The sequence below is a fragment of the Elephas maximus genome, chromosome 25, assembly GCF_024166365.1.
Source record: "Elephas maximus indicus isolate mEleMax1 chromosome 25, mEleMax1 primary haplotype, whole genome shotgun sequence".
Taxonomy (NCBI): domain Eukaryota; kingdom Metazoa; phylum Chordata; class Mammalia; order Proboscidea; family Elephantidae; genus Elephas; species Elephas maximus.
Window position 1 is genome coordinate 20,686,288 of NC_064843.1, and position 13,794 is coordinate 20,700,081.

The window sequence follows — 13,794 nt, forward strand, 5'->3', positions numbered from 1 at the left end:
ATGGGGTAGTTGGTTAAAGACAACCACTTGTGGTATTTCTGTTATAGAAGCACTAGATAACTAACACACATACACACACACACACACACACACACATATGAACTTCCCCTGGAGATCCTGGAGGGTTTGGGTGGGAGGTGATGGGGAAGAAGAGAGGTGAGGTCAAGGTTGCAATGGGGAAAGGAAAAGGAAATCTCCACTGGCCTGCCATTACTTAGTCAGGTTTGGCTGAGTGAGTTGCTCTGTACCAGGATTTGCTGGGAGGCAGCCAGGTCCTGAACACAGGGAGTCTCCACTGATAAAGCCAACATGAAATGTTTCCCCCCACCTCAGTCACCAGATTTGGGGTAGGTAGTGACCTGGCACAGAGGCCTGGATGTGCCACCAACCAACACTGGCGTCCCAGGCCCACCCTTTGAAGGCCTTAGAGAAGCTGAAAGGATCCTGTTTATGCATTGCTTGTTTGGTTACTGTCCTTCTCCCCTGGCTCTGGACTGGAAGTACTGGGAGGGTAGGGACCTTATCTGTTGTGTTCACTGCTATATCCCAATGCCTGGTGCAAAATACCAGTTTAAAAAAAAAAAAAATTTGCCATCAAATCGATTTCAACTCGTGATGACCCTACGTGTGTCAGAGTAGAACTGTGCTCTGTAGAATTTTCAATGGTGTGACCTTTTGGAAGTAAGATCACCAGGCATTTCTTCCAAGAAGCCTCTGAGTGGATTTGAACCACCAATCTTTCAGGTGGTAGCCAAAGGTTTAATTGTTTGTGCTACCCAGGAACTCCTGGTACATAGTATACCCTCAATAAGTACATGTTGAAGGAATAACTGAGGGAACAGGCTGTCTTTGTTTGCTTCATCTTTGTCTGTCTCCTTTACTGGAATGACAGCTCCCCGGGGCCTGAACATTGTTGGTCTTACCCACTTCTGCGGTTCTAGCACCTCACCCAATGCTTAGCACGTAGGTGCTTGTGGCAGACACTGTTACAGGACCGCTGGACAACTCCTCCTCCTTTCTTGACAACAGAACCTCAAGTGGTTCAGGCAGCCATGTCCCAGGGGATGAAGCAGGATGGTCTAAGCTGGTGGTGGCAATTCCTTGCTCTTTGTCAGGGACTGTTCAGGTGTGGCCACAGGACCCAGTTCTGGCCAATAAGATGCAAGGGAAAGTGCTGGAGGCTTCTGGGAAAATTTTCCCCTGTAAGAGAAGCACAGAGGAGAGCACTCCTTTGCCCTTTTCTTTCCCTCTTTGGGGCTGTTGTGTGAGGAGGTGATGTTGCCATTATAGCAGCCACTTGGGACTAGGAGGCTCCAAACCATGGGAGAAAAAGCCACCAGGATGAGGATAGCAGGGTTGAAGGAGCCTTGGTCCGTGATGACATCACCAAGCCCTGAATCTGCCTTGGGAAGCAGCCCCCTTGGGATTAACAGTTTATGTCCTTATGTCTTAAGCCATCAGTAGCCTGTTTTTCTCCTTCTTACAGCCAAATGTGTCGTAATGGATTCAGCACTCAAGCCATGAGTTGAATAAATAAGAGCCTTCACTTACTGAGAGCTCTCTGTATGTTCTAAGCACTTTTCACATATAAATTTGGGAATCTTTGCAAAAACCTTATGAAGTAGGTACTTGTCATGATTGAATGGCATCCCCCCAAAAATGTGTTTATCAACTTCGTTAGGTCACAGTTTCTGGTATTCTGTGGTTGTCTTCCATTTTGTGATTGTAATTTTATGTTAAAAAGGATTAGGGTGGATTGTAACACCCTTACTAGTTCATATCCCTGATCTAATGTAAAAGGAGTTTCCCTGGGGTGTGGCCTGCACCACCTTTTATCTCTCAAGAGATAAAGGGAAAGGGAAGCTAGCAGAGAGCGGGGCCTCATACCACCAAGAAAGCAGTGCTGGGAGCAGAGTGTGTCCTTTGGGTAGAGAAGCTCCTAATCCAGGGGAAAATTGATGAGAAGGCCGACAGAGAGAGAAAGCCTTTCCCTGGACCTGACACCTTGAATTTGGACTTTTAGCCTACTTTACTGTGAAGAAATAAATTTCTCTTTGTTAAAGCCATTCACTTGTGGTATTTCTGTTATAGCACCACCAGATGACTGAGACCGTATTTTATTATCCTCATTCCATAGATGAGTGAAATGAGGCACAGAGAACTTAAGGAACTTAGTTACAGTTGTACCATCTTTCAGTGTCTTCCTTATCACTAGGGGTGGAGATGAAGGGGGAGAAACATCCTGGAGGAATCTGAGGGAGAAGAGAATGTTGAAGAGCTAGGATGGGCCAAGGGTAGGCTCCATCTATAAATGCAGAAATATCTGAATGGCCTTTTTGGCAGTGCAGGCAAATTCTTGGGTGAAGTATGGGATTTGTGTGTGTGAAACAAATATCTCTGTGAACTTGAAGCTGACTTTCCTGAGTCACAGGCTGTGAAGGGGACTGACATTTATTGAGTACCTACTATGTTTTTACTATGTGTCAGCTATCTGTGTCAGGTACTTTATGTCAGTGGTTCTCAAGCGGGGGTGGGGGGGATTCTGTCCCCCACAGGACATCTGGCAACGTCTAGAGACATTTGGTTGTCCCAGCTGGGTAGGGAGTGCTACTGGCACCTTGTGAGTATATGCCCAATGGTAAATGTCCCACAATGCACAGGATAGCTGCCTATGACAAAGAATTATCTGGCCCCAAACGCCAGTAGTCCCAAGGTTGAAAAACTCTGCTTTACGTAAGTTTCACTCTCATGAAGACCTCCATTTTACAGATCAGGCTCAGAGAGGTGAAGTGTCTTGGTCAAGATCACCCAGCTAGTTCAACTTGGAGCTGGGATACAAATGCAAGCCTGTTTCATTCCACGGCCCATGAAAAATACATGACGAACTTAAAGATGAGCCTCTGACGGAGCGGTGTAAGGTCATACAGCTTTTAAGAGGCAGAGCTCCTGCAGTTGCCTAGAAGTGGAGACTGCTACTTTTCTGAAAAACTCAGGAACAAAAGGTCAGCTACCTTTTGGACATAACTGGTCTCCACCAGCCATGACTTGCAGGATCCCCTACCTCACACCCTTTACTCTCTGTCCAGGGGAACAGCACTCATCCCTCAAGGTCCAGATCAAATGCTGCCTTGCCCCTGGTCCCAAAGAAACAGCTCTGTGGGGGCTGAAGCCACCCCATATTCTCCTTGTGTTCTTAGGCACTTGCGGTATTTACAGAATCCACGGGGAGAGCCAGTCTAGGTGTTTGGAACAGAAGATAAATATGGCAGTAAATTTCCTACCCAAAGCCACTCTAGTCTAGAGGGGAAGATTAAATGAATCAACCAATCTTACCGGGGAGATAATACAATCTCTGGCCCCTTAAATAGGGGCTGGTTAGCGATTGTGGGGGCAGTCTGGAAGGTGGAGCCAGGCCAAGAGGGCACTTCACACATGTAAAATAGGACAGAGTAGAACTGCCCCATAGAGTTTCCAAGGAGCACCTGGTATATCTGAACTGCAGACCTTTTGATTAGCAGGTGAGCTCTTAATCACTACACCACCAGGATTCCCAACAATAATAAACAAGAAACATTTACAGAAAACTTTCTAGGTGCAGGACACTGTTCCAAGTACTTCCCATGAATTAACACATAATCCCACGCAGGACCCTATGAGGTAGGTAGCACTGTTATTCCCTTTGTATTGATGCAAAAACTGAGGCTCTTGAGGGGAGGAACCTGTCTAAGATCACCCAGCTAGCAAGTGAGGGAGCCAGGATCCGAACCTGAGCAGTGGACTCTAGGCCCCAGAGCTCCCTCAACTCTCCTTACTGTCCTCTGGGGCAGGTGAGGACGGTTATCAAAGCCACACAGAGCAGCCGGGTTTCCAAAGGTTTCATCCCAAGTGGTGGGTGAATGGAAGAGGGGTGCAGCGATGGGCGTCTTACAGCTGCCTCCTGAACAGTAACTCGAGGGTAGGTAATAATTTCTTCTGGAAGAGGTGGAAGGGCAGGGTCACTCTCTGGGGACAAAGAATTTCAGAAAGAAAAAGGAAAGAAAATAAAAAGGAGGAATGAAGGAGAGAAAAAGCAGAGGGAAAGAGAAAAGAGGGAGAGACAGCGGGCCATGCGTCTTCCTTCCCAAGGTCGTGGTAGCTCCCGAGGGCACCCAAAGGTGTCCCCGGGAGGGAGGCTGCGCGACCGGGGCAGAATACTCCTCTTTTCCTGGAGGCCGGGGGCGGGGGGCGCGCGCGGGGTAGGGTCCGCTCCGCGCTTCCCACCGGTGTTTACTCGGTCCGAGCAGCAGCAGCCGGACCTGCGTGCGTGTACATGTGCGCAGCGGGTGTCGCGTGTGTCGGGGTGGGAGTGGCGTAGCCCGCGGGGGTGGTGCCACGCGCCCAGGCGCGGAGTTGGTGCGCTTGCCGCTGCGTGCGCGCTGTTCGGGATCGCCGACCTCGCAGGGCCCCTTCCGGAGGTCTTTCCTGGCCTAGTGTCCCGGGCGCCCCCGATCCGGCTGCGCGGAGCTTCCGACGGAATCGCGAGCGCAGGGGCGCGTCTGTAAGGGACTCCGTGCGCGCGCGGAGCGCCTTTGCGGGCCGAGCGCGGCGTGGCACTTGGCAGACGCTCCCTGGGCGGCGGGGGTGGTGACGGGGGGGGCGCCGTCTGGGAGTCCCGAGGGCCGGCCCCCTCCCGCCCCTCGGCCGGCCTCCGCGAGCTGCCTCCGCCCCCGGCCCGACGCCCGGCCCCCAGTCCCGCCCGCCCGCCCGCCGCCCGCCTCGCCATGCGCCGGGCCCGCCGCTGAGCCGGGCCCGCCGCTGAGCCCGGCCCGCCGGCGCGCCCCGTCCGGGATGGGGCGCCTGGACGCCTGAGCCGCCGTTCGGCGCGACCTCCGCGCGGGGGAAGGAGCCGGCGCCGCGCGGCCGCGCTAGAATGGAGGCACCCAGCGGCAGCGGCCACAGCGGTGATGGGGCTGGGGACAGCGCCCACCCGGAGCCCCCGGCCCCCGGCGCCGCAGCACCCAGCTCCGGTCCCGGCCCGTGCGCGGCCGCCCGGGAGTCGGAGCGCCAACTGCGCCTCCGCCTCTGCGTCCTCAACGAGATCTTGGGCACAGAGAGGGACTACGTGGGCACCTTGCGCTTCTTGCAGTCGGTGAGTGGCGCTGGGGGCGCGGGGACAGCCCGGGTCTGGCCGCTCGTCCCGCTGCGGAGCGCAGAAGCCTCCAGCCCGGAACAGGTCCTCCCAACCTGTGGCCGCAGTCTCCCGGGGCCGCGAGAGTCTCCTCGGAGGCGCCCCGCGGGTCTCGCAGAGAAGTGGGGTGATCCTGCTCCTCCAGAGCTGTGCTGTCGCCTCCCTGGCCGGTTCGCGATCCAGCCCCAAACCGGGGTCTCCTGCACACCATCCCTCCTCGCGGCCCCCCCTCCCCGCCCGCCGTGCGCTCCCCTTTTGTCTTTTTCTTCCCACTCCCCGCCTTTCAAATAGTTTTAAAATCAGTTCCATCGCGAGGCAGGGGCTCTGGGACCCAGGCGCCGGCAGTTTTCGGTCCTGAGTCTTTTCCCCGGACTTGTTCGACTTCTGGTGCACCGCCGAATACTTGTCTGGAGGTGGGGCGGCCCCTAGAAATCATAGAGGCCAGCGTCCCTCCTCGTTGAGTAGAGGAGGATAAAAAACGAAGCCTGGAGCAGGGTCGGAAATGGACAGAACCGCAGGGTAGGAGACCCTCCTTCACTCCCCACCCCCCAGCCCCCACCGGAGTCGGGGAGAGGCAGTTTGGAAGTCACGATTTGGTAGTCCAGGGCCCCTCACCTCCTAAACTGCAAAGCTACAGATTCAGACACTGCTTGTAAAATAACAAGTTTTTCTGTGCTTGGCACCCGACATATGTCATTCACAGCGTTAACCTTCACAAGTGGTCCGTGAAGTAGGGACCAGCATTTCCCCCAACTTTTAGCTTGGGCGAGTTAGCTTCAGAGAGGTTGAGTGACTTGCCCAGGATCACACAGCTGGTTAAGTGGGGGTATTGGGCTTTGAACCAGAGGAGCCCATCCTGTACTCTAAACCCTTATTCTGTGCTGAGTTTTTCTTTCTTTCTTTTTTTTTTTTTCAGTGAGAGGAAGGGGCCACTTCTCTACTCTCTTAGGAAGTGAGAAAAGTGACTAGGGGGCAGAGGAGGAGGGACAGGGCAGAGCCTTGGATGGAAGTTAGGAGACTCAGGGGCTTTAATCTCCACGCCTCCTGCTGGGACCTCATTTACTCGCCTTCTCTGCTCCAGGAAGTCTTTTAATCCTGGCTCAGGAATGGCCGGTGGGGGGTGGTGGCTCCTTTAGAGACCCCAGAGCTGGGCTCTGCAGCCCCCAGGCTATGGGGGAAAGAGGGAGACTCTGAAACTCTCTGGGCTCCCAGTGGCTTACGGGTGCACCTGGGGCTGTGTGAGATTCGAGTTCCAACTCCGAATTCTGGGAGGAGAGAGCCCTTCTCCCTGTGAAAGAAGGTGTGTGGGTGCATAGGGGGTGCAGAGGCATTGAAAACTATTTGCCCAATGACCCTTCTAGAAAGGCTTGTAAGAGTAAGGCAGAGTTGGCATCTCTTTCCTGTCTCTCCCTCTCAGAAAAGAATCTGCTCAATGTGAAACTGGCAGTTTGTGAATTAAAGATGTAGACAGCACTGGTATCTGTGGGCCCTGTCAATTTCTAGGGAACTCATCACTTCTGCTTCTCAGCCTCTCCCTCCCTGCTCCCCAGTCTGGAAGGGAAACAGGAAACAAACCAGTTTTTATATTAACGGGCAAGAATGGATACCTCTCTATCCCTTGCCCTTGCCCTAAGTGGTGTGGTTCTGAAACAGAGACTGCGTTTCGGTCAACGGTGGTTTAAAATCGTCCACATGCGGAATCCTAGGAAGCTGGGATAATGAAAATTGATTGGGAGCAACCATTCTTATCATTCAAGAAACGGGGGAAAAAAAAAGATTTCTCTAAGTTCTGTGTTATCGCCTTGACACTTTTAATATTCTGAGTTCCTGCAGTTGTTTTGTTGATATGTATCAGTGCCGGGATGATCTGGTTCTGACTTTGACGTCTCGGACCAACCATGTCACCTGTCCTGGCCACAGTTTCCCCACCTGTATAACAAGGGAGGGGAAGCCAGGCTTCCTTCTGGCTTTGTTCTTTGGGGCATCCGTAAGCCTGTGTCAGAAACAGGCTGGTTGTGTAACCTGAGCAGATGTACCTCCGTGGTCAGTGTGAGGCGCAGGGGTGCTTTCTTGTCTTTACCCATCAGAAGTGTTCCCTAAACAACCCAAGGCCTTTAAGTTCTGAAAAGCCAGGGCTTAGAGCTTTAGGAACTGCTAATTACCAGGGCTCTCCATGCAACGAGGCTGGCAGCCTGCAGGTTGTGATTGTCTTCGGTCTTCCCACTCTCTCTTCCCAGTCTTCATATTTGCTGAGGGATTTTTCCCCCTGGTAGCTCCTGGCTCAGAAGCCCGCCCAGCAATCCCTCCCTGCTTTTAATTCCATGTGGTAGAGGCAGGCAGTGCAGGGCTTCCCTGGCCCTCTTATGTCCCTGCTTTTAAGGGCTCGGCAGCCAGTGGAAATGAAGCCTCTGTTCTGTGGGACAGAGTAGAACTGCTGCGCAGAATTTTCTAGGCTGTAATCTTTATAGGAGCAAATTGACAGGTCTTCGCTCCTGCAGAGCCACTGGTGGGTTCGAACTGCCAACCTTTTGGTTAGCGGCTGATCACTTAACCACTGCGCCACCAGGGCTCCTGAGGATAATAATGGATCCTACTTTATAGGGTTTTGAAAAGGATTGAGTTGTACGTATATATATATATATGTATATATACGTACATGCATATGTATGTGTGTATTTTTTATGTATATATAAATAAAGCACCTAGAACAGTGCCTGGCAGGTAGTAAGGCCTATGTTGTTAGTCGTTGAGTTGGCTACAACTCATTGGGACCCTATGTACAATGGCATTAAATGTTATCTGGTCCTGTTTCATCTACAAGATCATTGGTATGCTCGTATCCATTGTTGGAAGCACTGTCTCTGACAGTATTCTGTCGCAGTCCATAGGGTTTTCATTGGCTAATTTTTGGACATAGATGGCCAGACCTTTCTTCCTAGTCTCTGAGTTCTGCTGAAATCTGTCTAGCATGAGTGACCCTGCTGGCATTTGAAATTCCAGCATCACAGCAACACCACAAGCCACTGCAGTATGACACACTGACAGATGGGCAGGGGAGTAAGGTATATAAATACTAGTTATGGTCATTAATTATTATTGCTATTATAGGATAACTGAACAACTAATCATTAATTGTTATTGTTATTACATCATAACTAAACAACTAATCCAGGTGATTAGGGTTATAGGTTTCAGTATCCAGAGAGCAGAGAGAGTAGTCAGGGAGGGCTCCCTGGAGGAAGTGAGGTCTGAGTCAGCACTGAAAGAAGGATAGGAACTCTGAGTGAGTTTCCTTTTGATGTTCATTTCTTTGAAACTCCGTTGGCAGGAACCAGCAGTTTTGTTTGGCTCTGGTCCTGGGACCGTGTGGTTTCTCTAGAATCTCCCCATCTTTCACCATCCTCTTCAGGAACTGGATTGCACCCCGTCTCCCTACCTCTAAGGGCACTGCTGACTTTGGTGCCATGTTTTATGTGCTTAAGAGTCATAAAAAGGAAAGGACCAGCTTTTCCTAGGGATGCTGCGTCTCTCTTGGGGCAAACCATAGAGATTGTAGGAGAAAATGCCCTGGGTTTTTTTGAACCTTGGATCTTAACGCTTAGAAGCCCTGGCTGTGCTGTGCACTTCCTGTGTGCTCTTGGGCGATGTTAGTGATGATAATAATGGTAGTCATTACTGGGTAGATGCTGACACTCAGGAATTATTTACCATCCTTTTAATCTTCCAGTCCCTCAGGGGAGGGGTGCTGTTATCTCCATTGACAGATGAGGAAACTGAGGCAAAGAGAGTTTAAGTGAGCTTCCCTGGGTCATGTAGGCAGCTTGCAAGCGACATTGGAACCCAGGCTGCCCTACTCTAGAACTCATGGCACCAACCACTTTGCAAACTGCCTCTGGCTTATAAAGGGCTCAGCACATGGTTTATTCAGGTGGCAGAGCTGGGATTTGAACCCAGGTCTGTGTGACTCTTAACCTCTGCTGGTGCTGCCTCCTGTTCTGTCTTCTGCAGAATGGACAGAACTGTGGGAGGAATGGACATGGTGGGCTGCCAGGTTTCTCCTCCTCTTTGTGCGTCTGTTTATGGTGTGGCAGTTGAGTGAGGGACTCTACAGCCAGGCTGCTGGTGTTCAAATCCTGGCTTAAACCTACACAGACCGAAGGTGACTCTGGGCTGATCCCTGACCTGCCGTGTGCCTCAGCTGCCTCATCTGTACAATGGGCATAGTATAACAACTACATTGTGGGGGTGTTGGGAATCTTGAATGAGCCTAAAGTTTAAGCTCTTAGAACACTGCTGAGCACATAGTTGTTGGTGTGCTGTTGAGTTATTTTTCAACTCATAGCAACCCCATGTGACAAAGTGAACTGCGTCATAGGGTTTTCTTGGCTATAATCTTTACAGGAGCAGATTATCAGGTCTTTCTTTCGCTGAGCTGCTAGGTGGGTTTGAACCACTAACCTTTTGGTTAGTAGCTGGGTGCTTAACTGTTGCACCACCAGGGCTCCTGAGGCACATAGTAGGTACTCAGAATGCTAAGGTGGTTTTCCTGGGATGTGCAGCAATCTGAGTGAACAGGTGAGGTTATCTGAGGCTCCAAAGCTCCCCCCTCAGAGAGGAAGTGAATGATCCCTGGGCCCGGGCCCACCTGGTTCTTGGTTTAGATTGGTTTGAGGGTCCCTCCTTACAAGGGGGGGGACCTCATGCCGATGGGTTCCATGATGGGCATGCCAGTCAGCCAGGCAGGAAGAGAAAGAGGGCCTGGACGGATGGGCAGAGGGACCTCTTAGGCTCCAGGGGTGGGGGTTGGTCAGCAATCAGCTGCAAGGCTCCTTGTAGCCAGGGAGAGAGAGACCTGACACTCCCAGACACCCAGAGAGCCTGCCCTGAGCTGGCTGGGCCTGGGTCCCTGAGGAACAGGGGGTGCGGGCAGGCAGCTTCCAGAATGCTTTTTGTGTTTCTGCTTTTGCGGGGAGGCGCTTTGCTTGCCAAAAGAAGAAAGTGCGGTTTCGTGTTGTCACTCTTTGTTGGTTTTTAAAAGATTGTGTACTCCTAGCCTCACACAAGGGAGAAATGCTGGTGGGTGGGAGGTGGGGGGCACGGTTTTTGATCCTGCAGCCCGAAGAAGGACCTACCTGGTGCCTTGGAGGTGTCATGAAAAGTCAGATGCTCTATCATCCTGCATGTAACATGATTGTATTTTTGGAAAACAAACAATAGCCATAGTATACTCGTGTACCTTGCATGTATATGGAGCCCTAAGATTAAGCTGCTCAGCTGTTAACTGAAAGGTCAGCGGTTCGAACCAACTAGAAAGACCGGGCAGTCTGCCCCCATAAAGATTACAGCCTAGAAAACCTTATGGGGCGGTTTATACTGTTGCATTGGGCTGCTGTGAGTCAGAATAGACTTCAGGGCACCTAACAACCATGACTTTGTATAAGGTTGGAGGAGCTTGGAGAAAAGCATAGAATGATGTATATTATGTAGAGAAAGGGAGAAAGGCAAGCAGGAAGAAAAGAAAGGAAAAAAGTATACCAAGAAGCTCCGTTTGTAATACACTTTTTGTATAAAATTATACATGTGATGTGAATATATTGAAAAAAAAATAAGGGTTGCATTTTCAGCATGGCTATAGATTAATGCAACAACAATAGTAATTTTAATTTGCTAACACTCTGATAATGCTAAACATTTGCAAACCCTGTGTCAATTAGGTGTTCTCTGTGTATTAACTCAAAAGTTCTAGATATTATTGTGTTTCCCGTTTTACAAGTGAAACAAAGGCACAGAGAGGTCAAGTTGGTTTCCCAAGATCACACAGCCTGACAGAGCTGGCATTCAAACCCAGGCAGTCAGTCTGACCTCAAACCCCACACTCTTTACCGCGCCTCTGAACTCCCCCAACCTGATGCTTGGTTCACGAGCAGAGTTACTGCTTTTGTGAGACCTCCTTGGCTGCCCGAGTGGACAAGAATGAAGCCAAAAGGTCCAAGTGATCTGAACTTTCAGATGCTGGAGAGCCTGGGTCAGGCCACTCTGGACGGAACTGAACAGCATCCAGATGTTGGTGAAAGTCTTTTGATGATAATTACCCAAGTGTCTGCAGGCGTTAGAGGAGCCCCATCTTTTGCGTATGGAAAACAGAGCCCCGTATAGGTAAAACCAAAGAGAAATTAGACTGCTTTTCTCACTCTGCAAATATTTATGGTGCACCTGCTGTATATTTCAGGCAGTGTGTATTTCTAGACCGTGAGGATGTAGCCGACAACAGGGAAGAAGTTGTCCTTGTCCTAGGAGAAGGATGACCCATCAGACATGCTGCAGCTTGTGTATCAATTGAGTACGTTCTTCAGATGGGCATCCTGGAAGCCCATGTCCTTAATTATTCCAGCATCTGCCCTTGTGACCATTTATTTGTCACTTTAGGAAGAGATGGATGGGGTTGGTGTCCCTGGCTCTTGGGGGCTTCAGGGCACCCTTTTTTTGGAGAGGGCCCTCCTATGTCAAGCCAGTGAGCAGATCTGTTGGCTCAGAGCCACGCCCTCAGATAAAACCACATCCTATTTGCTACACAGCCCCGTTCCGCCTTGGAGGTTTTGCAAGAGGGAGCCCTGGTGACGCAGTGGTTAAGAGCTTGGCTGCTAGCCAAAAAGGTGGGCAGTTTGAATCCACCAGCTGCTCCTTGGAAACCCTATGGGGTAGTTCTTTTCTGTCCTGTAGGGTCACTATGACTTGGAATCTGCTCGACAGCATCGGGATTTTAAGTCTTTGAAACAGGACATGCCTGACTACAGGAGAATCTGACCTCTCAGATTTTTGTGACTTTTCTCCTTTTTTCCAACAGATAACAGGTGTGCCAGCTGGAACCCTGGTGGGTGGTGGGTGAGCAGGGTGGGCTAGTTCTCAAACCCGGGTACAGTTCCTGCCAGCTTTGTTCCTTAGGCCTAGGGCCAGGACAGGATGATGCTAGCCTCAGAGTTTAGGAGACCATAGAACTTGAAGGCAAGCCAGGTGGGTCATTGGGTCCAAAACTCCTTGCTTTGCAGGTGAGGTGTGTGGCCCCCAGAGGGGAGATGAGCTTTGGTTAAGGGCAGTGATCCCACAGCCAGTCAGGTATTCATCCTGAGAGTCCTGGGGAGGGGGCTTGGGTAGCCCATGTCCCTCTGTGGGATTTGTTTTAGCCTGGATCAAAACCTAAAAACCCAAACCTGTTGCCTTTGAGTCGATTCCAACTCATGGTGACCCTATAGGACAGAGTAGAACTGCCCCATAGGGTTTCCAACTTTGTCATCTTTACAGAAGCAGACTGTCACATTTTTCTCCTGTGGAGTGGCTGGTGGGTTCGAACCACAGACCTTTCTTTTCAGTTAGCAGCCTAGCACGTAGCCTGGATCAAAGTCACTGTTCAGTAGTTCCCACAGGGGGGCATTTCCAGCCCTAGAAGCTGATAAGGGGCCAATCTCTTTACTCTGTCTTTTTTTTTTTTAATTAATTTTTATTAAGCTTCAAGTGAACATTTACCATTCCAATCAGTCTGTCACATGTAGGTTTACATACATCTTACTCCCTTTTCCCACCTGCTCTCCCCCTATTGAGTCAGCCCTTTCAGTCTCTTGTTTCGTGCCAATTTTGCCATCTTCCCTCTCTCTCTTACTCTGTCTTTTTAAAACTTAAGTTTTAATTATCCACTGAATTGTAGCGGGTTCTCCATCTCATTCAGGGTAGATGCTAAAGTCCTTACGATGTCCCACAAGGCCTTACATGGTGGGGCTTGTTACCTCTCTGACTTCACCTCCCTCAACTCCTTCCACTCAGCCTCCTTGCTGTTCTCCACGTGGCCAGCTCCAGGGCCATTGCCCTTGCTCCTTCCTGTGCCTGGAATACCCTCCCCTCAGATACCCTTTGGTTCCTTCCCTCACCTCAGTGAGTTGTATGCTAAGAATTAATAGTCTTCTACCAATATGCCTTTTTTTTTTTTTGGTGGCTTAAAGCAGTACAGATTTATTGTCTCACAGTTCTAGAGGCTAGAAGTCTAAGATCAAGGTGTTGACAGGACTGTGTTCTCTCAGAAGGCCCTTCCTTGCCTCTTCCAGCTTCTGGTGGTTACTGGCAATCCTTGGCGTTCCTTGCCTTTTGGGAACCATATATCTGGTAAGGGTTTAGTATCCAACATGTATAAAGAATTCCACAACAGAAAGACAAACAGCTCAATCAAAAAATGAGCAAAGGGCTTGAATAGACATTTCACCAGTGAGTCTTTTAAGCACACACAATTTCACATAACTGACATCCTGTCAGATATGCTGACTTTTTTTCATTCAGGTCTCGACCCCAGTGTCCGCTCAGAAAGTAGCTCCCTTCCCCTCAGCCCTCCTGCTGCGCTTGTTCATCTCCCCCACCTTAGCATTTATTTTACCCTTTGTGTCATTTGCTTATTTATCCTTGTCCTTCCCCCATGCACATTAGCCCCTGAGGGCAGCCCTCCTGCCCTGTTCCCCTGAAGGCTGGTTTGTTCACTTTGGAGTCCCTAGCAGGACCCTGGTGGCCCAGTGGTTAAGTGGTTGGCTGCTAACATAAAGATTGGCAGTTTGAACCCACCAGCTGCTCTGTGGGAGAAAGATGTGGCA

General features: G+C 50.4%; 1 protein-coding gene across 1 annotated transcript in view; it reads left to right on the forward strand.

The window, feature by feature from the left end:
* The first annotated feature begins 4,776 nt into the window (after positions 1-4,776).
* Positions 4,777-13,794, forward strand: part of PREX1 (phosphatidylinositol-3,4,5-trisphosphate dependent Rac exchange factor 1) — a 221,999-nt gene continuing 212,981 nt past the window's right edge. The window contains exon 1 of the mRNA XM_049870048.1: positions 4,777-5,128. Coding sequence (XP_049726005.1) covers positions 4,910-5,128 — 219 coding nt within the window. The 5' untranslated portion in view covers positions 4,777-4,909. The remainder of the gene's footprint in view (positions 5,129-13,794) is intronic.